This window comes from Danio rerio, chromosome 15 (assembly GCF_049306965.1).
Source record: "Danio rerio strain Tuebingen ecotype United States chromosome 15, GRCz12tu, whole genome shotgun sequence".
Lineage (NCBI taxonomy): Eukaryota > Metazoa > Chordata > Actinopteri > Cypriniformes > Danionidae > Danio > Danio rerio.
The window spans coordinates 33843000-33868002 of record NC_133190.1 but is presented as its reverse complement, the minus strand read 5'-3'; the positions used below and the strand labels follow the sequence as shown (position 1 = coordinate 33868002).

The 25003-nt window shown below is 35.6% G+C and overlaps 2 protein-coding genes across 3 annotated transcripts in view; one reads left to right on the top strand and one right to left on the bottom strand.

The window, feature by feature from the left end:
• Nucleotides 1-25003, bottom strand: part of or40a1 (odorant receptor, family 40, subfamily A, member 1) — a 617996-nt gene that overhangs the window by 78945 nt on the left and 514048 nt on the right. The gene's annotated exons all lie outside the window — the stretch shown is intronic.
• On the top strand, nt 1732-23194 carry vezf1b (vascular endothelial zinc finger 1b). Its single transcript, NM_001079963.1, is given in 5 exon segments — nt 1732-1843; nt 16580-17328; nt 18302-18371; nt 21286-21451; nt 22659-23194. Coding segments are annotated over 5 exon segments (1383 nt in total). The 5' UTR covers nt 1732-1810; the 3' UTR covers nt 23024-23194.

Below are 25003 nucleotides of genomic sequence, written 5' to 3'. Positions count from 1 at the left end.
TAACATATTTGTACACAAATATAAATATCTGTTGTTCATTTTCATGGCACAAACCAGCACAAATCTAACCAAATATTTTGGTTAAATCCAAACAAGGAAAACAGATAAAGTGTTTATAAATGGCAAAACCAGCACAATCGAATGACACCTGTTTTGTGCAATATAGAGTTACGTCGCGGCTCCCAAAGTGTTTTGATTAGGCAATATCTAAACAATACAAACAGATAAAGTGTTTATTTTAATGGCATAAACCAGCACAAATCCAGCACTAAAGAATGTCACCTGTTTTGTGCATTTTAGAGGAAATATGGGGCGCTGAGTAACGTCGCGGCTCCCGAAATGTTTTAATTAGGCAATATTTAATCAATAAACATGGATAAAGTGTTAATTGTTATGGCACAAACCAGCACAAATCCAGCACTAACATATGACACCTGTTTTGTGCAATTTAGAGGAAATAATGGGGCGCTGAGTGACGTCGCGGCTCCCAAAATGTTTTGATTAGGCAATATCTAATCAATAAACATAGATAAAGCGTTTATTTTAACGGCACAAACCAGCACAAATCCAGCACTAACATATGACACCTGCTTTGTGCAATTTAGACAACCTGGGGTGGAGAGTGACGTCACGGCTCCCGAAATGTTTTGATAAGGCAATATCTAAACAATAAAAATAGATAATGTGTTTATTTTAACGGCACAAACCAGCACAAACCGAGCACAAACGAATGAGACCAGTTTGGTGTGATTTAGACAACATGGGGTGGAGAATGACGTCACGGCTCCCGAAATATTTTGATTATATCTAAACAACGAAAATAGATAAAGTGTTTATTTTAACGGCACAAACCAGCACAAACCCAGCACAAACGAATGATACCAGTTTTGTGCGATTTGGAGGAAATGGGGTGGAGAGTGACGTCACGGCTCCCGAAATATTTTGCTTATATCTAAAAGAGGAAAACAGATACCGTGTTCGTTTTAACGGCACAAACCAGCACAAACCGAGCACAAACGACCTGTGCTGTTTTGAAGTCAATTGCGCAACATGGGGTGGAGAGTGACGTCACACGGTTAAAAAAATAATGCTTAATATCTCAGACCCCAAACCAGCACAAACGTTCGTTTTTGCGGCACAAATCAGCACAAACGTAGCACAAACGAATGGCATAGTTTTGGGGATTATTTGTTTTTATGGGGTGCCAACTTCACGGAGGTCAAATTAATGCTTAAAATGTTACTAAAAGGCAAAATTTAAACCTTGAATAACAGCAAAATAGTCCACTCTTTGAGGAAAAAACCCACCATATCCCAATAGGCTGGCTACGAGCCTGAATAGTGGTAGTGTTGTTTTCAAGTCTACTTACATGTGATTTCAAACAGAATATTCAAAGTAGCCTACCACTGTAAACAATATAGGGCGCATGTCACATGAACGAATATGCGAATATAATCAACTTAACTCTATATTTTTTACAGCACCTAAATATACATGTTTTTTTTTTTCGTTTTCTGATTATTATTTTCGGCATAATCATCATTCAGCGTGTTTAAAGTCGTTTAATAATTTAAAGAAAATGCCTTAATATTTTTATTTAGACCAAAACTATCATTACTGTAACGTTACAGTGTGGGCGCAGTGCTGTGATGGAGTGAGCTGGCAGAATCTCAGCAGCAGCAGCAGCAGCGCGTATATCAGATGAAATGGTTTGGCCCTCGGGGTTACAGGAAGTTGTAGCAGCTGCCATGTTTAGCTGCTTTGTTGTAGATTTCTTGTAGGTTTCCTGCAGATTTTTTTAAGTGTTGCAATGGAGCCGAGCTGGAGTTCATTTTTATTTCAGGTAAGCCAGCCCTTCGAAATAAATCCCAGCCGGGCGGGAAAAATAGAAATTCGACAGAGACTCTTAAAAACAGCGCGAGGCGCGGAGATTTGAGCTTTAAAAGCGGGATTTTAAGCCTGTAAAAACAATGGTAGCTAAGCTAGCTCACATTAGCCGCTAATGCTGCATCTCTCCCAGACTTCCAGCTGTGAACTATGGGAGTCGTAAAGGATTTCTTTCCCAGTTTTACCCTCTCTTCTTCATATTTGCACTCTTTTTACCTGCTTTTTGCCTTTTATCTCAAGTTTAACACTTTTAGCTGGCAACATTTGTCTTAGTTTTGGTTACTCATTGATTTTGTTGTGACATAATTTGGATGTTTTTGCCAGACGCAGGGTCCATGTCCTGCGTGTGTAATAGCAAAAAACTGTTTATGTACATTTTCCTTTTGCAGCTTTGCTTTATATGTTGTTTTTCTTTTTATATCGATCTCCATGCGTCTCGTAAATTTGTTATTTTAATGCTTGTCAACGCAGCTCTAAGGCTACTTTTATTGGAGGGAACATGGGGATAATGGCTGTGTTTCAAAACCTTCTCAGCTGCCTACATAGACATCATAATCTTGCATATGATGGCCAAATACTGTACAGGTTCAAATGTACGAAAATTATCCTATATTTTATGTAAGTGTCCCACAATCGTTTAAGTTTGAAATAACACGCAAACTTCTAATTAGACTTACTTTCTCCCTCCAAACTTAAGGAAACGTTTCGTATATTAATTATAATCTAATAGTAATATATTATAAATAATCTGTGTAGTCCACTCACGTCCAGTTTACTGACATCCATAGTTGTACATTTGCAATGCTAATTAAACATACATTGCATTGGTTTGTGAGTGGAGCTCTTGCAATGATGCATGAGGAATCTGCATGCTTATGGTATGTTGGGGAATAGTTTGGTGTGGTTTTTCTTTTGGTGGTAATTGACAGAATGCAACAATTTTTACTATTGATCTGCTATGTTCTACCTTATACTGTAAACTTATCATTGTGTAAAACTAAGATTGTCGACTTATGGAACTTTTTGTTGTTTTTGTTCATTTTGTAAGTCATCTTTTGAAGAAACGTGTACTACAGTTGACCTAGTTGATGCATTGGCCTGTGTGCGTTTCCATTTTTTAGAGCAATAGCTATACTCATTAATTTTGTTTGCATTTCTGATTTTTAAATAGTGAAATAAATTTTTATAAAGTGTTTTTATTTTGACTATTTGACAATAAGAATCGTTATACTACATTATATTTGGGATTGCCATGCATTCAGAAGTGTCTCTTGTTGAGACCTCTTTTGTCATGATTTAGTTGTCCTGTTGACCACTTGTGTCCTGGTGTAGACCTTTTCCTCTTGTTTCTCGATACTCTGCCTCACTTTTGGTGTGACAAGTATGAGTAAATGAGCAATCGAATGTTACATAAAACAATTTAAAAGTTATGTAGATGGCAACCACAATTTTAATTGTAATTTAAATAATTTAGGGGAATATCTTGTTTCAGTGTCGACATAAAATCACATTAGGTCAGTAGGTGGACTTTTATATCTGTTCAGATGTATTCAACAACTGGCTCAAAATGATTTTTGACCCCTTTCACGTTTACATTTAGCACCATCCACTTATGATAAGATTGACAAAAATATATATTTTTTTAAATAATTATTTAGTTATTTAAGTTATTATTTAAGTTATTATTATTATTGAGTGTTTAACCGTTAATGGAGAGATTACTGCAGATAATTGACAGGAAATTGTTGGAAGCAGAGAGAGGGGAAGAGTCGGCAAAGGACCTCGATCCTGTAATCGAACTCAGGTCGCAGTGAGCACCATGATGCTATATGTTGGTGGACTTAACCACTAGGCTATTGGCACCAACTTAAAAATATATCTTATGCCTGGTTATATTTCTGTATCAAATGATCGTTGAACACCATAGGGCATAGCTTGCACATCTGACTGCATTGTGAGCATCTATACCTTTGTGTTCTGTCTGAGTTGCTCTGCAATAACAGTGCAGCTTAGTGGAGTCTGTTCGCTTTTTCTTATGTACATTGTTGATTTTCTTTGCTGGTGTTTTGGGTTTATGCTGGAAATACATGTTATGCTACTGTAGATGTAGTTTTAACTCACACTCAGGGCGTAGTCACACTATGTACAGTAGCCTTGAACTGGGCCAAAGCACGCTTGTCCCACCTCCTGTCTCCCTAGACGACCCGCACTCATTCACAAGCATACCGCACCAAAGCCCAAGTGAACCGCGCTTAGGCACACCTCTTCCAATCTGGCCAGGGCCGGCTAAGTAAACCGTGCCTGAGCCCGATTCAGAGCACTCACACTTCTCAAACAATCCGGGAAACGGGCCTGGGCACGGTTTGGATTGCATAGTTTGAATAGGCCCTCACATTACATTCTGGCCTGGGCACGCTTGCGTCATCAATGCTGCGCTGTTCAGTAAGTTCTCTCATTCAGCATGGTGGAGATTTCTTTAGTTATATCGTTTAAGTTGTTTGATATGCAGTGACATGCAGTCAAATATTTCGGCAAACTGATCAGGCACTTTTGACGCTCATGAACAATCATAAAGTCCTCGTGCTGCAAATGTTAGGAGGTTTGCTGAAGGTGCGCAGCTGTCGTGCTGTGAGGGGTTTGCGTCTTTAATAATCTACGACAGTTTGCGTTCATTGAACAATAAGAATGATTAATTAATCCTTATGAAACGGTCCCTTAAAAGTCACGTCTCGCTTTCAGTTTCGGGCTTAGGTGCGTTTCGCATTCACACACAAGCGTACCGTGCCAAAACCCAAGTGAACTGATTCAGAGCACTCACACTTTTTAAACGATCCGGGAAACGGGCCTGAGCACGGTTTAGATAGCATAGTGTGAGTAGGCCCTTATTCAAGAAAAAATTAGTTGTGAACAGGCGAATGTTCTGCAACTGTATATAAGCTTTAGTAATTCCTCTGCAGGACTAGACACTTGTTAACACTCACACCAGTGATGCCACCAACCTCGCTTTGCTTCCACAACTTAAAGCTCTGCCGATGCCTGTCACCACTACCAGGCTGACTAGTCACAGGTTTTGCACTTATTTTGCTGTACATTTTTGGAGAGGTGCGTGTCAGGGTACAGCAAAGAGTACCTAGTACCAAGTGCACTTAACGCAGAAGCAAAAATTGGCCTTTACAGGGAAAATTCACCTATAAAAATGTATTTATTTACTCACCCTTAAGTGATTACAAACGTTTAGGAGTTTTTAAGTGAGTCAAAAAAGGTTTTTAAATTTGTCAAAAAGACAGGAATGGGTGTTGAGTAATTTTAGGACAACTTTAATTTAATAATGGTTTTGATCCACTTTAAGCTCTATATGGTAGCTATTGAAAATGTTTACTATGGAAGGCAACAGTTTCCATAATTCTTTGAAAATCTTTTGTGTACAATGGGGGGACTTAAAGGTTTAAAAAAAAAGTAGAGGATGAGTAATGTAAACATTACTCTTAAAAAAAAACATTATTTAAAAAAATCTCTTTGTTAGCAGGTGTACATTGGGTTTCATATTTAGTGTCTTGCACTACTTTTAGAACTTTTAAGGTTTTCTTAGGAAGCCTCTACTCACCATTCTCAAATGTCTTGCTTGCAGTAATTATTATCTACATTTGATTTCAAGAAAGTTTAATAGATAAACATCATGTTTTTTTTTTTTAAAAAGCTGGAAGTTCTTCCCAAATGTCTTATTACTCCGTAATATGGTCGTAGCAACAAACGTTGACCAGTTTTTTTAACCAAGAGATCAGTTATTTAGTTTACAGGCCTATTAAAGCTGGTGTAAAAAAGTGCTTAATTTGTTTTGTTTGAATCCACCCATGTGATGAAGCATCTAATGAGACGACGGTCTAGCGCGTCACTCCTCATTGTTCTGCAGGCGTCGGAGGTTATTCATGAGCGAGGCATTGTCCGGCTCCCAACAGGCATCTCTTAATCCGTCTGCAGCAAACAAGAATCTGATTCACTAGGTTCTGTCTTTGGAGGAATGGAGTTCTGTTCACTCTTGTTCTTCCCTTACATCAAGAGATTTGTCAAATTTGATGCCACAGATGTATTTTTTTTCTCATTGTTATTAAGCTGAGTTTTCAAATTTGCCTGTAAGATCACCTGTAATAGGCTTAAACAGAGATTTACTCATGCATCTGCCACCTTCACCGATCAGAGTTAAAGTTTCAACCTCACATTTCTGAGTGTGTCAAATCATTTAAGATGATTTTATATGAAATGCAACTCCACGTTCTGCCTGTCCACACAATGTGGATTAACCCGTAGCAATATCGCCTCACAATAGCACCACATTATTAGTTTTGGTTTTGTTTTTAGTCATGCCTGTCAGACATAGGGCTGTGTTTTAAGTTGCATTAAGTGTTTTATTTTTATTACCACTGTTCAATCTCAATATTATTTCATTTGAAAATACTTAATTTAATTCATAATTTCATTTAGATTTTTTTTTATGATAATTATTATAAATATTCTCAAACATGATATTGATTTAAAAAAATAAAAATAAATGTGATTCATGCCAGTTATTTAGTTTTAAGTCTAACATTACATCTTGAATGCTAGACAGCAGTCTTCTGATGGACCCCTTTCAACTCACTTCTGAGAAAGTTAAAACATCAAAGTTGCCTACCAACCTCAAGGCATAAAACCAGAATTACTTGATCAATTCTTTATTGCATTTGCATAGTTTTGCACCCGCTAAGTGTACGAAGGCTACAGTATATTAAGCTTTTAAAAGTTGCAGAACTTTGGTTGTACGAGCATTGCTTTTGTCAATTCTGTTACAAAGAGAACCGAACGCACTAGTCACATTATTAGCACTGACATCCGGTCTACTTTCCCGAGCGTCTCTCACACTAAACCTGGGACATGGAGCCCTAATTTTTGTTGAGCCCTGTGTCTGTTTATAACGGCATATTTTTATAAATGTAATTTAAAGAATACTTCAAGCACTTTTTACATGATAGTAAGCACAAGTACATGTTTATATTTTGTTAGGTTAAAATGTTATTTATGTTACAGCAGGGGTGTCCAAACTCGGTCCTGGAAGGCCAGTGTCCTGCATAGTTTAGCTGCAACATCCTTCAACACACCTCCCTGGAAGTTTTTAGTATACCAAAAAAGAGCTTGATTAGCTAATTTAGGTGTGTTTATTGGGGTTGGAGCTAAAATATGCAGGACACAGGCGCTCCTGGACCGAGTTTGGACACCCCTGTGTTACAGTTACAGCTATTTCAGTTAATATATGGTCTTCTCTAACTGTAGAATACTGGAAACAATTTTTCCTCCCTTCCTAATACTGCAAAAAACATGGTTAAAAGACATGTAATGTTAAAGGGACATTAGTGAAAATGCTGATTTCATCATGCTCTGGTTAAATAAACATTTTTTTGTTCCAGGGCTTGGATATGGTGTAGAGCTGCACAGTTCTGGCTAAAATGAAAATCACAATTTTTTTGCTTAAAATCAAGATCACAATTTTTTCATGATTCTGTAGATGTCAAGTAAAGGGTAATACGAGTAGGCTATAATTATTGTTATTTCTCAAACACATGGTAAAATAACTATAATAATAATATTATGTGTAGGTCTACTGTTGGTTAAAATGCAAAATTTTGACTAGATTTTGAAAGGTGAACTTGAACAGACTTAAAATTTGTCCTTGTCATTAATGCACAGTAAAGTGCTTACATCAGAATACTACTATTCATAATTCTCAAGTTGAATTATTGTGTTTTAGACATATGCTTGTAATCTGTCATTAATAATATTATTAGACAAATTTTTATTACATTTGGTAGTAAAATTTGGTATAATTCACCCAAAAATGCCATTTCTGTCTTTATGTAATGATGTATTTCGGCTGCGAAATCACATGTGACGTGAGCTGCTGACCATGAGCTTTTACTACAGAGAGGGTGGGCGTGCACCTGTGAGTGAAGTCTACTTTAGTGAACAGAACCTGCATAGGCTGTTAATAAGAGGGAATAAAGTTGTAAATAACGTTCAGTTTGTGGAGCAGAGTGATTGTTTGAGAGCTGCGCAGGAAATATGAACTGCACTTAGCAGTAAAATAGAAGCCGAAAGTGTGCGCAACATTTAATTAATTGTATGGCATTATGATTAGGCTACGACTTTACGAGAAGCATTTGATATGCTTTTTTTCTAAGCGAACACAAAGTGTTGTGCATGAGAATAAACAGTAGACCTACATATAGAATTAAAACATTTTTTTACCATATTTTTTTACCATGAAAAATAACAATAATTATAGCCTACTCATAATAACCTTTATTTTACATCTAAAGAATCGTGAGAAAATCATGATCTTTATCTGCTTTATTGTAAGCAAAAAAATATCTCCATTTTTTTTTTTTTTTTTTTTTTTTTGCCAGAATCGTGCAGCTCTAGTGTGAATCATTGACATTGTGTAGTTGACAATTGTGTCTCATCATATTTCACTGATAATGACATTTGAGTAGCTTCTCGATGAACTATAGCTCTATGTAATTGTTTTTACTGTGTAATCACCACATAATAACATTGTTTTACTCCAAACTCACCTCATAAATTCAGTCACATTTAAAACAAGTCCTTCTAAGACTTGATTCCATAGTCATAAGTTTATTAGTCACCTTGAATTAAGGAAAGCAGTTATTTATTTATTTATTTTTGTTTATTCACCAACCACTATTTCCAAATTATTTCCTGGGTTTCTTTTTGTAAATTTGGAGGGATTTGGGGGTTCGCCCTCTAGAGCTGCACAATATATTGTTTCTGCATAGATATTGCAATGTGTGCACCCATAATAGTCACATTGCAAGATATGCAATGTTGAGTGAGTCTGAATTATAGTTGACCAGGAGTTTTTAATTACTGTATTTATACTGAATTTACAATATTTATGCAAACAGTTTGTTTTTTACTTCAAATATATACAATTCAAATCCAAAAATATATTGCAGATCATTTTGCTTGTTTTAAGGAAAACAATTAATTTTTACTTATTTCTTCTAAAGGTAAAAAAACTAAATATTTTTACTTGCTCTAAGATTTTTTTGTCATTTGGACTAAAAACGAGACAGTTGTGATTATTCAATTTCTGTACCTGAATACTCTTAGACTCTCCAGAAAATGCCATCCAAACTATCTTGTAAAACTGTATTGTTATTGCAATATTTATCGTAGAAAAATAAAACACTACAATGTCAGATTTTTCCAATATCATGCAGCGCTAGATCACATCAGGTTTTTCTGACAAGATGAGTATGACAATCACAATTTCGCTTAAATGTGTGTTCATATTTCTGTCTGATTATTCATCCAGCCATAATACATTCATTTCCTTCACAATGTCTGATTTGTGTCTTTATGAATGGAACATAATTTTCTTAAATTACTCCTAAATGTAACTCACTCAATATAAAATTAGTTTTTGTTGAACTGTTGATTTTAAATCATTATGACATAGGCAAATGCAATCACACATGTCAATATTTGATAAAACTGCATTTTTACTCCTGTGAAAGTATTAAACTCATTACATAAATCCGTTATTAATTAATTTATTTTGCTTTCATAATTTCAATTATAGGGTTTTTAGAACTGCATTATGATGGGCTTCAGAGAATGGTATTAATAACGGTCATATACCAAATATTTTGTGTTAATGTTCAAATCAATCAGACCACAAAGCATAAATAATAAAGCACCTGTCTATTTACACTTTTTGTCCAGCTGTTTTACCTATTCAAGCCCACAAAGACCTCCTATAATGAGGCTTTTAGATAAAGATGCAAACCAAAGTCATCTCTTCTTACATATTTTTAGGACATGTGAGCTTTAATGTGTCAGTGTTTTCAGAATCAGGTCTCTCGTTACTGTAAGCATTATTATATGTCCTTAGTGGCACAATTGTGTTCATGAATGCCCACCCCCACCCCACCAACTGGATGCCGTGACCAATGAGACAATGCAGGCAGCTGCAGAACGAGGAGCCTAATAGTCGTGTAGACTTTCAGCTACTCTTGTTTTAGGCACAGCATTTAGGGTTGCTTCCCAATTTCCATCATGTCGAACTCCACTCCAATCATTTTCTGTACTTTAATGACACTATTTTTCATCAGGTGCTATACAGTCATGTTTTATTTCAGAAAATAATTGTTCAATCATTAGTATCACTCACTTTAAATAATAAAATATTGAGATTTCTAAAATCTCGTTTTTAAAATGTCATTTTAATATATATTTTTTTATTTTGTGTTTTATAAAATTTTTAGTTGTTTTTATTATTATTTAGAAATGCACAAGTTGAATTGATTGATTACATGAATGATTACATGTTATTTCTAGACTTGCACACAAACTGCAATGCAATCATTTTCCATAATGTCAGTTTTGTGTAAACATTGCACAAAGTCTGTAAATTTGGGCATTAATAGAAGCCAGAGATTCTAAAAACAGCAGAAGCATGGTGGACTAACAGACGAAATAATATATCAGGGTACATAGGAATCACACACTGCATTTACTTTACACACTTAAAATAATCTTTTCCGATTAATGAATGTCACATTGGCTCCCTCAAGTATTATACACGATTATTATACACGATTTCAGTAGTGTCTGGATATTTGTTCCTTTCCAGAATTAAAGTCACTAATTAAGCTTCCTACCTCTTGATTTATTAATGTAGCATCTTGTATGTTAATAGGCACTATCATGTTTTGGATTATGAGTAAGATGCAGTGGCTGCGTTTCATTTTTAAACTACAGATCCAACTTTAAGGAGCAAATAAACATCATAGTCATGTACTCACATTTTATCTAATTAATTTTTGTCTGTTGCTGTGGCTTGGATGCATTTATTTTCCTCCTCATCCACCATGATCATTAATTTTGCACACTTGTGTCATTTAAAAGCCATATGACATTCTTCCTTTTTCATAAGGGAGTGCATGCATTTAGACTAATATTTGCACTGCTTTATCACATCAAAGCTAAACAGGGTAACATACGCTGTCATGCTCCCAAATTATACTAAAAGCACTATTTATAAGCTATATTTCTTGTTTTGTACTGGTTATAACTCTGCACACACTGAATCTGTGCTCGCAGAAAACTTTGCAGATTATTGAGACTGTCATTCAGTCATTTTTACTCAAGTAAGCAGGTGTACATATACAGTTGATATATATAGAGCAAGGAAATTTTCACAGTATGTCTGATAATATTTTTTTCTTCTGGAAAAAGTCTTATTTGTTTTATTTTGGCTAGAATAAAAGCAGATAAAAAATTTTTTGATAAACGTTTTAAGGTCAACATTATTAGCCCTTTTAAGCTAATATATATTTTTTCATTGTCTGCAGACTAAACCATTGATATACAATGTTTTGCCTAGTTAATCTAATTAACCTAGTTAAGCTCTTAAATGTCACTTTAAGCTGTATAGAAGTGTCTTGAAAAATATCTAGTAAAATATTATTGACTGTCATCATGGCAAAGATAAAATAAATCAGTTATTAGAGATGAGTTATAAAAACTATTATGTTTAGAAATATGCTAAAAAAAATCTCTCTGTTAAACAGAAAATGTGGGTAAAAATAAACAGGGGGGGCTAATAATTCAGGCGGGATAGTAATTTTATTAATCTGTATATTGTTTTTTTTTTTGTTTGTTAATTTCAGTAATATTATTGAAGGATATGCAACTGTTTAAAAGAATTATGTAAAATACAGTGTGAAACGTAGTAAGGTATATTATGAAATATACTCGTTGTTTTCCACAAAGGGGGTTCTAGCTGGATATACTTTCGTTTGTTTAGGTTTCAGCTCCTACTCTTAAAATGATTCTACCTAAATCCACAGATATTTTACCAAATTCTACACAGAAATAGCTAAATAAAGCACTGGTTATAACATTAAATTTGTCACAAACAGATAGTTCTCATCTCTGCAGTGGAAGAGCCCTGTGGATGTCCTATCGTCTGGCCATGTAGTGGTTGTTGTGTATGTATATGTAAGTTTATCAGGACGTCCTGAGCCTGTGATGCTGGTCACATGAGGAACTGCTTTCATTACAGCCTCAGATCATTTTACATGCTGCAGATTTATGTTTACTGGCTGCAGGACGTCAATATCTTGAGCCGAAGTGCTTTGATATGATGCACATGTCTGTACATTTGCATCTTGCCCCGACGTGATCTACACATTCCTGTAAGTCACATGGGGGATTAGGTTTGCCAAGGTTTTTTTTTATTTTTTTTTATTTAAAAGTTAAAGTTTTCCTCAGAGTTGTTTCACTCTTTTATGGACAGCGTTTTTGCTCACATCTACCGTTTCATCTGATTAGATTTAATGATAGTTCAAATTCCTTTTCTTTCTTTCTCCTTCACATTCACATTCCCCTCTAGCTTTTTCACTCTCTCTAATATCTCATTAGTCATCCTGTGCTTTTCTGAACAGCTGACTCGTCTCTCTAATACGACCCAGTCAGGGCTTCTCTTGTTTTCCAAGCTGCACAGATGCCCTGGAAATGAGTCAGTTTCTATTTTTGATAAACATTTAACACCGTCTCTCAGCTGAGTTCATGTCTACCTCACACTGGCCTGTAGCAACACTGGCCCATAATGTCACTGCCAGTCAGTTCACACAACTCAGGCTATGAGTTTGCATTTTGTGCTCAAAGCAAATGATACACAGTCAGAAGAAGTTTACTTTTAATTTGTCAGTATTGCTCACCGACTGATTAGCAAAGAATAGCATTTTAAAATCTGAGAGGTTGTTTTTACTGGATAAATTTCCAGAGGATCTGTCCCATGATCAGGAAACTTTGCTACATCTCCTGCTAATGGCTGCAAGAAAAAATATAACAATTAACTGGTTTAAACCTGAACCACCCACGGTTTCACAGTGGATACAAAAAATCAGACAGTTATATTCAATGGAACAGTTGACAGCACAAATACAGCTGAAGACTCAAATCTTTGAAAGAAGATGGGGACCAGTTCAAAGCCTCATTGGATAGGTCACTTATGTCTCTAAGTTTGTATTTTTGCTTGAAGTTTGTCTATTTACTTTTATTTATTTCTTTTTTCTTTTTTCCTCAGATCATTATATATATCTTTATTTGTATGCTCGGGCCCAATCTCAGGACTGTTCTTATTACTGTTTGTATTATGTTGACTGCTGTCAATAAAAGTTCAAAAAAAAAATCTGAGAGGTTGAATTGGCCATTCCTATTTTTTAATCTAGGGCTGGACCATATGGCAAAAAATGTATAGACTAATAATTAACATTATTTTATATAACACATTTTCATTATTTAACAGATTGAATGCCGCTATTAATTACATTCTGTCTATTTCATCAGCTTTGCAATAACCAGGTTGCTGATAAATATGTTTGTCAATTTTATTTTGTAAGTTTGTGCGAGTGCTATATGCCAGCATGCAGCGAGTTTGTGTATGAGAGTGTTAATTTGGGTTAAAGGATTGTGCATATGCACGGATTGAGTTTATATGTATGTGCGTGTGTTAATGTGGGAGTATATGCACGTATCGAGGTATGTATGAGCGTGTTTGTGGATGTATGCATGCATCAAGTTTGAAGTCAGAATTATTAGCCCTCCTGAACTATTAGACCCCGTTTATTTTTCTCCCCAATTTCTTTTTAACTGAGAGAAGATGTTTTTAACACATTTCTAAACATAATAGTTTTAAGAAACTCATTTCTAATAACTGATTTAATTTATCTTTGCCATGATGACAGTAAATAATATTTGATTAAATTAATATTTGCTTCATTGCCGGTATGTTCTATCGGGTGGAACAGATTTGATGTGTTCCCGCTGCTAGTCGGCACCACTCTCCCGCACATTTTACAGAGCACCGAAACTACAAGTTCATTGGAACTTAAAAAGCTGAACCACTTCCACACCACTGCGTTAGTCTTTCTTCTCTCATAAACTAATTCATCTGCATTCTTACTCGTGGAAGCTTGTTCATTCACAACTATATTCAAGGCACTCATTTTTTAATTTGTAGCTAAACCTTTCTGTGAACTGTGCAAAGAAACTTAACCAAATGCTGAGCACTGGCAGCGTGTCTGTGATGTACGTCATCACGCAAGCAACATCACGCTCTTTCTGACGGCTCAGCACTGAACATCATTCTGTGACAAATATATATATATATATATATATATATATATATATATATATATATATATATATATATATATATATATATATATATATATATATATATATATATATATATATATATATATATAATGCAAATTTATATCGAAATACCAGAAATGGGTTTAAAAATCATATCACAGTTATTGAAAAAAAATCTATTGCGGTATATATTGATATCTAATTATTGTACAGCCCTATTTGAACCCATGTTTAAAAGGGTTTGTCATGACATACTTTTACATATTTTATTTTTTATTTGCAATAAATAATGAAATTGAATGTGGTTATTATTATTATTATTATGAATAATAATATTATTATCATTACTATTATTATTATTATTGTCATTTTGAGTGTATACATATGGGCATTGTCGACAAAGAGTGTGTGTATGGAAATATATTATCCTCCCTTTCTGTTAAATTTGATCTAATCCATGTCCTGAAACACACCCCCTCGCCTGCTTTCACTTCTCATTCTAACGGTGGCAGTGATTCGTTTATGAATGAATCCCGTTATGAACGACTTGTTTACTTTGCTGACAATAATAAGTTTTTAGCACCGCAGCAGCCTGTTGTCGTATTTCATTTACATTGTTTGCTTATTTTATTTAACCAAACTAGCATAAGTTGAGTATTTAGTGCAAGTATTTAGTTGGTTCTACTTTGCCTTATGGTGAATGCAGTAAGTGAATTTATATAATCATCAATAAAATGACTTGTTTTGCAAAAAAAATTAATATACAAAATGTAAAAAATGAAATCTTACCTATGAAATGTGATGCGTTTATGCTTTGTTTGCATGTTACTACACCCGTATACAGCGCAAAAGTCCAGCATCTTCACATTGGCTTTAGGCCCCGTTTACACTAGTGCGTTTTAGTTTTAAAACGGCGTTTTAGAATGAAAACGATCCGCGTCCACACTCGCGTTTTACCCAGCGTTTCTGAACTGCTCTCCGTCCACACTAAAACGCTGAAAACGCACATAACGTGACCACACACACACTTTGGCAAGCGCTGCAGCCCATCTACCCAGATGAGAGCTCTGCTGGTCGGACTTCTCATCAAGCATCTCCCGCTGGATCTAATCTCACTATATTTATTTAACGTGATATTTCATTCATCTTGTTGTCTTTATCTAACGACATATTCCCTGACTTTGGTCATTGGAATCTATTACTTGTTCTCAGGTAACGTGTTTTGGCTGAGCGCAAAGATAAGTTAATGATTAATGTAACCACGTAGCCTATTCTGTATATTGACTGATCGCTTGCCTTTATTTCCTATAATGTATAAACTTATTGTATGTTATACTTTTATAATGGCCATTATCGATTATTAAAACTGATATTCAGCAAAAGAGTGGGTATGTTTCGTATTTTCACTGAAATTGAAAGGAGGCAGTTGTTATCGGCTCCGTTTTGTTATAAATATCCACACAGTGAAGATGACGCTCAGGCAGCACAACGCCTCAACATTTCTGCTGTCTGTTTAGTTGTTAATATTAAAATAAAAATAGGCAGTTCCTTATCAAGTTTACATTTTATTGTTGAGAATGTGAAACAACGTAGCCAGGGTGATGTGAATGAAATTATAAAGTACACTGTTCACTGTGAAGATTGACGCGTGTCCTCGGTATGTTTTCCATATCAAACTGAGAAGAAGAGATGCAGCCTTGATCAAACTTGCGAAGTCTGAACTTACACGGAGAAGATTCAGGACTGAACTGTGTGTTAGGCTACTTAATATTGAGGAAAAGCCCCAATCAGAGAGGCGAATGTCTGCAGCCCCGCCTCCGTTTTCAGATGCCTCCGTCTTTCCCCATCCACACTGAGACGGAGCAGCAGCGTTTCAGAATGAAAACGGCCTCTCCAGCGTTTTCGAAACGCTCCGTTTTCGGCGCTCGAGAACTCCGGCGTAGTGTGGACGGATGGCGTAACCGTAGCAAAACTTATGCGTTTTCAAACTAAAACGCATTAGTGTAAACGGGGCCTTAGTCTTGACTAGCAGGGTTGAATGACATTTGTCCTGGGAGCACTGTACAAATGTGGCGGCGCTATAAACGCTTCCTCAGGGTCTGTATGTAATATCTAGCATATATATCTATACTGAATACCGTTTGACTTGGCAGAAAATTATTTAACAGTTTATTTGTATCTTTTATCTGTTGTATTTAACTTTGCTTTTCATTTTGTAAATGCTAGTATGCAGATATGCTCCCCAAAAATTATCCTAAGTGATCTAAAATTATAAAATTCTTTACAAGCTATTCAAGTCTTGTCACAATATATATCGCAGTAAATGAAAATATTACATTTTTTCCCAATATCAAGAAGTCCTAGTTTCTAGAGAAACTGAATAATTAATTAGCTATTATTACAAGGAATCAATATGGTTAGTTTTGATTTCATGTATACTTATGCGCAGTCTTCTCTCTCTTTCTCCATCCAGCAGGCCAATGAAGCCCTCCACCACCAGCATCAGGTCAATCAGAACAGCCTGCTGCCTCTGCTCAACTCTGAGCCGCAGGATCAAAAGCCTGTTCTCCCCATCCCGCTGGACCAGAAGCCCCCAATCATTTCATCCGACCTCCTCAAAGACAACTTGGGTGGCGGAACGGGTGGAGGAGGAGGCGGCGGAGGTGGGGGTCCGGTGGTCATAAAAAAAGAGCCCAAATCAAAAACACCCTTCATATGCAGCTACTGCAGCAAGGCCTTTCGGGACAGTTACCACCTCCGACGGCACGAGTCTTGTCATACAGGCATTAAGATGGTGTCCCGGCCCAAAAAGACCACCACAGCGCCCACCATGGTGCCTCTCATTTCCACTGTGCCACGCGACAACAACGGAAACCCATCTTATGTGTCAACAGTGGCGGGCATCCTCACCACAGCAACCACCTCAGCATCCACAGCCGCAGGCATCATGTCAGTTCTGCCCCAACAGCAGCCAACCGTGCCCAAAAAACCCCCCAAACCGGTAAAGAAGAACCACGGCTGTGAGATGTGCGGCAAGGCCTTCCGGGATGTCTACCACCTCAACCGGCACAAGCTCTCGCACTCGGACGAGAAGCCCTTTGAGTGCCCTATATGCCACCAGCGCTTCAAGAGGAAGGACCGCATGACGTACCATGTGCGCTCGCATGATGGCGGCGTGCACAAGCCCTACATCTGCTCCGTTTGTGGGAAGGGCTTCTCTAGGTGGGTTTAGCATTTTGGATTTATTTACATAAAAGCATTAATTTCTTTTGATGGTGGAATTTAAGTATCTATAACGTATTCTTTTTAAGCATTATAAACTCTAGATGATGGATAATAAAGAAAGTGTTTTCTTTCCAAAGATACTTGAACTGTAAACGTAGACCAAATTATTTAGCAACTTTTACTGTTATAGTTAGGGAAGGTCATTTTTGAGAAAATGCCTCTGACGATGAGGGAGTGATGGGCACTGATATAGCCTCAGAAAACTTTTAGCAGAAATCTCATTTTGAATGCTATTTTAATGAAATTTGAAATATAAACTCATGAGTATGGACAGACAGAATCTGCAGACATTTTTTGCTACTTCTGCAAAAAATTTAGTTTAAAATCTGCGGTTTTATGCAGAACAATTTTGGGAGTATCGTAACTAAAGTCATATTAGTCAATAATATTACTGAAATTAATTTAAAATTTAAAAACTAAATAATTATAAATTTTCACACGTTTACACGAGTAAATAATCCGAATCAATGATGGGCAAAAAATTTGTGGAATTCTGCGCATGCAGATTCCGTGTGGGCCTACTCATGAGAACACTTGGCTTTCAAGGCATATTTTTTTCTAGGTCATTACATTTAATGATTTGCTGTGTTTGTATATGAAAAAACAAATAGTGAACACAATACAGTCTTTCTTTCCCATGACTTCATAATGAATAACTTTTTATATTTTTGAGCATAAAACTTCCCAGATGGACCATAGTAAAGCTCAGTGTCTTCTTTCCAATTATATCTAATGTTAGTTTGTTTGTAGCTCAATGGGGTCAAGAACTGTTACTATTTAATGTTAGGTAGTTGTAAATCCCCAAAGGTCAGTGGTGACTAACAGGTAAAAAGAACCTGATGATGGAAAATGGATATGTACATTGAAGTTGTTGTTTTTTTTTTGTTTGTTTTTTTTTCTCGTCCAACAGGCCGGATCATCTTAGCTGTCATGTCAAACATGTACACTCCACAGAACGACCCTTTAAATGCCAAGTAACGGTAAGATTGCTCAATAGATTTTTTTGCAATAGCTTTGCAAGAAATTATATATATATATATATATATATATATATATATATATATATATATATATATATATATATATATATATATATATATATATATATATATATATATATATATATTAGACAATTGTTAAAAGAAAATGTTGGATTAGATTTTTTAAACCTAAATCAGTGCCCTGGATTGATGACAATATACGCTCCTTAAGGCAGATTTGCAGGAGAGCGGAGCGTTGGTGGAAGTAGGATGAGCTCCAAATTTCCTTTGAAATACTAAAAGATTCACTGTTTAAATTTCAAAAGGAAATGAGATTAGCAAAATCAAGTTATTTTGCGGCAATTATTGACACAAATTACTATAGACTAAAAACTCTTTTTACCATTTTTAATAATGTTGTGAATCCGACTGTTGGTGTGCTCCCAGATGTGTCAAAAACAAGGTGTGATGAGTTTCTCTTTTTTTTTTTTTATTAATAAGATCAGTAATATTAGACTGGGGATTTCACCATCTGTTTCTGATCCTTCTGTTGGTTCGGTGTGTTCTACTGTCTTTAGCCAGTTTGAAAATTTCTTTTACACAGCTTAAAGAAATTGTATGTCAGTTAAAGCTGTCTGGTTCTTCCACTGATGCTCTTCCACCATATTTCTTTAAGCAACTTAGATCCATCTGTTTTAGCCAATTATAGACTCATTTAAAATACGTCTTGTATCACAAAGATCTTAGAAAAAGTACTATTGCAGCAGCTGCAAAGATTTTTAGATGATCACAAAATTCTTGAGGTCTTTCAGTCAGGTTTCAAAAAGTCATCATCATTCAACCAAGACTGCACTTGTTAAGGTTTTAAATTATATTTTGCTTACTGGTGATGCTGGGGACTGTGCGGTACTTGTGCTGTTAGATCTGAGTGCTACATTTGACACAGTAGATCATGCCGTCTTGTTGGCCCGCTTGGAGCATGTTGCGGGTATAAAAGAAAGTGCCCTGAATTGGTTTAAATCCTCTGTCCAATCGTAGTTTTGAAGTCACTATTGGAGAGCATTCATCTGAGGCAGCACATTTGTCATATTTTTCTCCCCATTTTCTGTTTATCAGAGAGCAGATTTTTTTAACACATTTCTAAACATGATAGTTTTAATAACTCATTTCTATTAACTGATTTATTTTATCTTGCCATGAGTACAGTAAATAATATTGTACAAGATGTTTTCAACACACTTCTATACAGCTTAAAGTGAAATTTGAAGGCTTAACTAGGTTTTTTAGGTTACCTAGGCAGGTTAGGGTAATGAGGCAAGTCATTGTATAACGATGGTTTGTCCTGTAGACTATCGAAAAGAAAAATAGCTTAAAGGGGCAAATAATTTTGACCTTAAAAATTATTTTTTTTATTTTTTTTAAATAAAAACTGCTTTTATTCTAGCTAAAATAAAACAAATTAGACTTTCTCCAGAAGAAAAAATATTATCAGGCATACTGTGGAAATTTTCTTGGTCTGTTCAACATCATTTGTAAAATATTAAAAAAAGAAAAAAAAATCAAAGGGGTGCTAATAATTCTGATATACATATTTCTATAAATAATTCTATATATATTTTTTATCTGTTTTGATTTGTACAGTGCAGCACATTGGTCAACCTCTGGTTGTGTTAAATAGTGCTATATAAAAAAATTGACATTAATTGTTTTCGTTAATGTTTTTTTTTATTATTTACTCAAATTATTTCATTTTTGTATTTCTATATTTTTTAAGCAGTGAATTTAGTTGAAATGTTATATTTGCTATATTAAGTACAGTGGTCCCTCATTATTCACAGGAGTTTCGTTCTAAAAAAATAACCCGCGATAGGAAAAATCAGCAAAGTAGTCTGCTTTATTTTTTACAATTATTTTAGATGTTTTAAGGCTGTAAAACCCTTTAAAACCCTGTAAAACGTTTTAACAGACAGGCATTAACATTTTCACACCTTTCTCTCTTGTTTAAACACTCTCAAAGCTCAAACCTTAAGTCCAGTATTATAGAATGAAACCAAAGATCTTTGGGTGCTAGCACAGGTGCCTTTGATGGTGCAGAACGATTCGTCAGCATTGTGGGGAGAAAACTTACAAATAGCAATACAGTACAGCACTTCAGTCACACTGCTAGTGATCAAAGATTTATGTAATTTAAGGAAGCTGAGCCCATTCTGTACTGTACAGGAGACATGTCAGTCAGGACACAAAACACAATGCTCTAATTAGGACGCAGAACACAATGCACTAAAAAAAAAAAGCATGTCAAATTGCACAAAAAAAAATCTATGAGGCCGTGAAAGGGGAACTCCGTTACAGTGAGGGATCACTGTATCTACAGTATGTACTGTTTATGTTTTTTCATATAATCTCACATTTACAAAGAAAATTGCAATATTTTTCATTTGAAAAAAAAAAAGTTTTCTTTTATAAAACATTTTTACATTACTAGAAATTAATATTACAGATAATTATGTACAGTAAAAAAACATCTTCTACAAAGAGAATTACATCATTTTAAATGTATTTTTAAAATTACTGTTGGTTGTTTTTATAAAAAAAAAATTTCCAACATATCTACATTTCTTTCTTTACAAGAAAACATTTTTCCATCTTTTTTATCTTTGCCAGAAATTATTAAAAAAAAACTTTAAATAAACTGTCAAATAAATAAAAAAAGAATCTTCAGTTATTTTTTTTTTATATTAAAATACTTTTGATATTTCTGCAAAATGTTAAACTTTTACAAACAAAAACTTTGCTAGGAATATTACATTTTTGAGTCATTTTGTATTTATTGATAATCAAAGTTCTGCAAACCAAGACTTGACACTGAGTTTGATTGGTCCGTCATGGTTAACTTGTATTTCCTTGACTTAAGGCCTGCACATCTGCCTTCGCCACCAAAGACCGTCTGCGTTCACACATGATACGACATGAAGGCAAAGTCACCTGCAACATCTGTGGGAAGATGCTGAGCGCCGCCTACATCACCAGCCACCTCAAGACCCATGGCCAGACCGGCTTCACCTCGACCTGTAACAAAGGTAGAACAAATCTCTACCAATACTCTGTCTTCTAAGAGGAGATTGATTGATTGATTGATTGAGGAAGTTACAAAATTGATTAATTCAATATCTTCAATATTGATGTTATTAAATGCTGAATAGTTCTTCTTATTAAACTTGTAAAGTCCGCAAATATTATCTGTCTACATAATATTTTTTAAATATTTCCCAAATTATTTTTTAACAGAGCAAGGAAATTTTCACAGTATGTCTGATAATATTTTTTCTTCTGGAGAAAGTCTTATTTGTTTTATTTCGGCTAGAATAAAAGCAGTTATTAATTTTTTTAAAAACATTTTTGGGACAAAATTATTAGCCCCTTTAAGCTAATATTTTTTATCGATAATCAACAGAACAAAACATCGTTATACAATAACTTGCCTAATTACCCTAACCTGCCTAGTTCACCTTATTAACCTAGTTTAGCCTTTAAATGTCACTTCAAGCTGTATAGAAGTGTCTTGAAAAATATCAAGTAAAATATTATTTTAATATTATTCAATATATTTATATTATTAGCTTTTAAAACTATTATGCTTAGAAATGTGCTGAAACAATCTTCTCTCCATTAAGCAAAAATTCAGGTAATAATTCAGGGGGCTAAGACTTTAACTGTATGTATGTATGTGTATGTGTGTATATATATATATATATATATATATATATATATATATATATATGTATATATATATATATATATATGTATATATGTATATATTAAGGGTGGAGCCGAACCCGAATATGGTATTCGGAAAGGCACGAATAGCGTGTTTTTACGAATACTTGATTCGAACAAATACTTGAAAAATTATTTGTATTCGGGAGCAAGAAAAACACTATATCAAAAAGAAGTGTTTCCTCATGAGACCACAGTGCATGCCCGCGTGAGTGAGTGTTTTTTTTTTTTTTTTTTATAATATTTTTTTGTCTCAGTCCAGCCCTGGTAGAGATATGTGAACAAAGATGTTTAGGCCTGATTTATTAAATTCTGTCTTTGAATAAATTTTTTGAATTCGACTATTTTCTTAACTATTCACTTGTTATTTCTTGTAAATACAGAAATACGTTGTTAAAGAAAATGCTTTTAAACCAAAATGCTCAAGTTTTTATTCAATCGTAGTAACATCCTAGAAATCACCCCAGTATTTTATTCACAAACTTCCATTTCCCTTTTTTTCCCGGCCAGACTCTAACAACGTGTGCAACTCTGCCTCAGCCACACCGGTCACTGCCTCAACCGCGTCCAACACTACGGCCATGATCCGCGGCAGCGCCAGCAACCCCGTCACCATCGCCGCCCAGATGAACATCACCACCAACACAGTCAACATCACGTCCCCTGTCAGCCTTCAACACCCGGTCACCATCACTGCCCCCGTCAACATCGCCTCAGTCAACATCCCGGCCTCGGCACCCATGAACATCGCCCATCCTGTCGCCATCACCTCGCCCATGTCAATGAACATCACCGGGCCGCTCAACATCGCCATGAGGCCCATGGAAAGCATGCCTTTCCTCTCGCAGGTCTTGCCTTCCACTCCTCCCTGGTAGAGCCCAAATGTCCTATCCCGGGCCATATTAGTCTTCCTCTCCTGCTGCGAGGGGTGAAAAAGGCGACTTTAGGAAAATGGCGGTCTGCAGCGAGGAATCATGCGGATTATAGCTGGCACTTTGCGTCTCCAGATTGTTTAGAGTTTAGTTGACGGACAGAAAAAAAAAAAACGAAAATAGTTATTGCATGGAGTGGAAGACTGACATGCTGTACGTTTGGTGATTTTATCTCAATTTTCTAGTGCCAGAAAATTGTCAGAAGTGGAGCACGTCGCCGCTTCATTGTTAGTGTTAACGGTTTAAAGACTTTGGCGAATATTAACTGTGAGGATTTTTATTTTTGTTACATTAGCTTGCTTATCAGTATTTCATAGGTTTATGCATTTTTATTGAGTCACGTACAACAAAAGGGACAGTGGCTTCCGCTAATGGAAGACGAGAGGGTTTTATTATGTTTTATTTTGGAGACAATACTCTACAAATGAGGAAAACTGAAATTTAGAGTGAGTTTTGTTTTTAAGAGGCCTCCTTTTGTTGCCTTTTAATCTGTAGCTGTGTTTTTATTCTCATAAATATTCTAATTATTATTCTTTATAGGTAATCTCTGGAGTTGGTCATTCCTGATTGTAGAATAATTACATTCTGTTTCAGTAGCCGGGATACACTTCTGCTTAGTGGGGTTGAACATTTAACAATCTGATGAGCTCTTGCACTGAACACATATCTCTTTGGTGATTATTCTGATGGCAGTATTATTTTAGATCAAATATTTTGAGTGTTCGTATATAGATGCCTGGTCACCAAGTGGCCGACTTCAACACTGAAATGTCCATTTTTATTCTGAATTTTATCTTAAGAGCATTTAGTTTTGTAACAGTGACGTATCTGCTCTTCCTTTCCGAAGGATGAGGGCTGTTTTTTTCCTAAGGATCTTTTGCTCAGGAAATTTGCTGAGGGTTTCCCAACTTGCTGTGCTCCTGTGGTGGACAAAATCACGTCTAACGCTGTCTTCCAGACCTAATTATCTACACACTAAATGTCGTTCCGTTTGTCGGGGAATAAAACAAACAAACTGAGACGCATCTCAGAGGGCGAGGTGCCAAATACTGTTCAGCCGTTGGTGTGATTGTCCATCCCAGGAGCGTAAAGTTAACCCCTGTTGCGTGTCCGTTTACCCTGTCACCATAAAAACCAAAACTGCCTTCAAATTTTCAGGGCTTGTTCGGAGTAACCCTGTTCTAAATAACTGATTGGCCATCGCAGATATCCCCAAACTAGCTTTTCTCGTTGATTTCTCTCTTTTTGTTGGATATATAAAAGCAATATGCCTTTCACAGTCCTCCTGTTGACCCATCCGGACAACTGTCGCACCCGTATTTATGTGTTATGATATGGGGAAACTGATGCAAGGTATGTTGTCACGTGTCTCCCTCTGAACCGGGGGTGTGTTCGCTTGTATGATGTGAATGAGTCTGAAACAAAGAGCAAAACCAGCTGAATGTGATCGTATTATAAATGATGATGATGTCATAGCTACCACCATCTGGGTGCAAATTGTGCTGTGAGCAGTAGTGTTTGAGTTTGGAGATTAGTTCACCCTGAAAGTTTTAATTCTGTCATCTATTCGCCTCAATGAAATTTGTCCGTCTTTTGAAAGCACATTTTTTTTTAAATAATAAATTTCGATAGATTTTCGACGTTCATAAAATTGCTTTAAAATGTTTGTAAACAGATAAAAATGTAAATCTATGTGACCCATTCTGTTTAACCCAAGTCTTCTGATTAACACATTTAATCTAGGCTTTTTTACACCTACAAACATAAACAATACCTCAACAATATCTGAGTGAAACATGAGGATAAACATCATTGGTTTATGCAGAGGATCAAATATGTTGATGTGACAGAAGCGAAGATTATTAGTTTTTGCCCAAGCAAGCATGCTTGTGTCCATATTTTTAAAGTCCATGTGCAATCAAT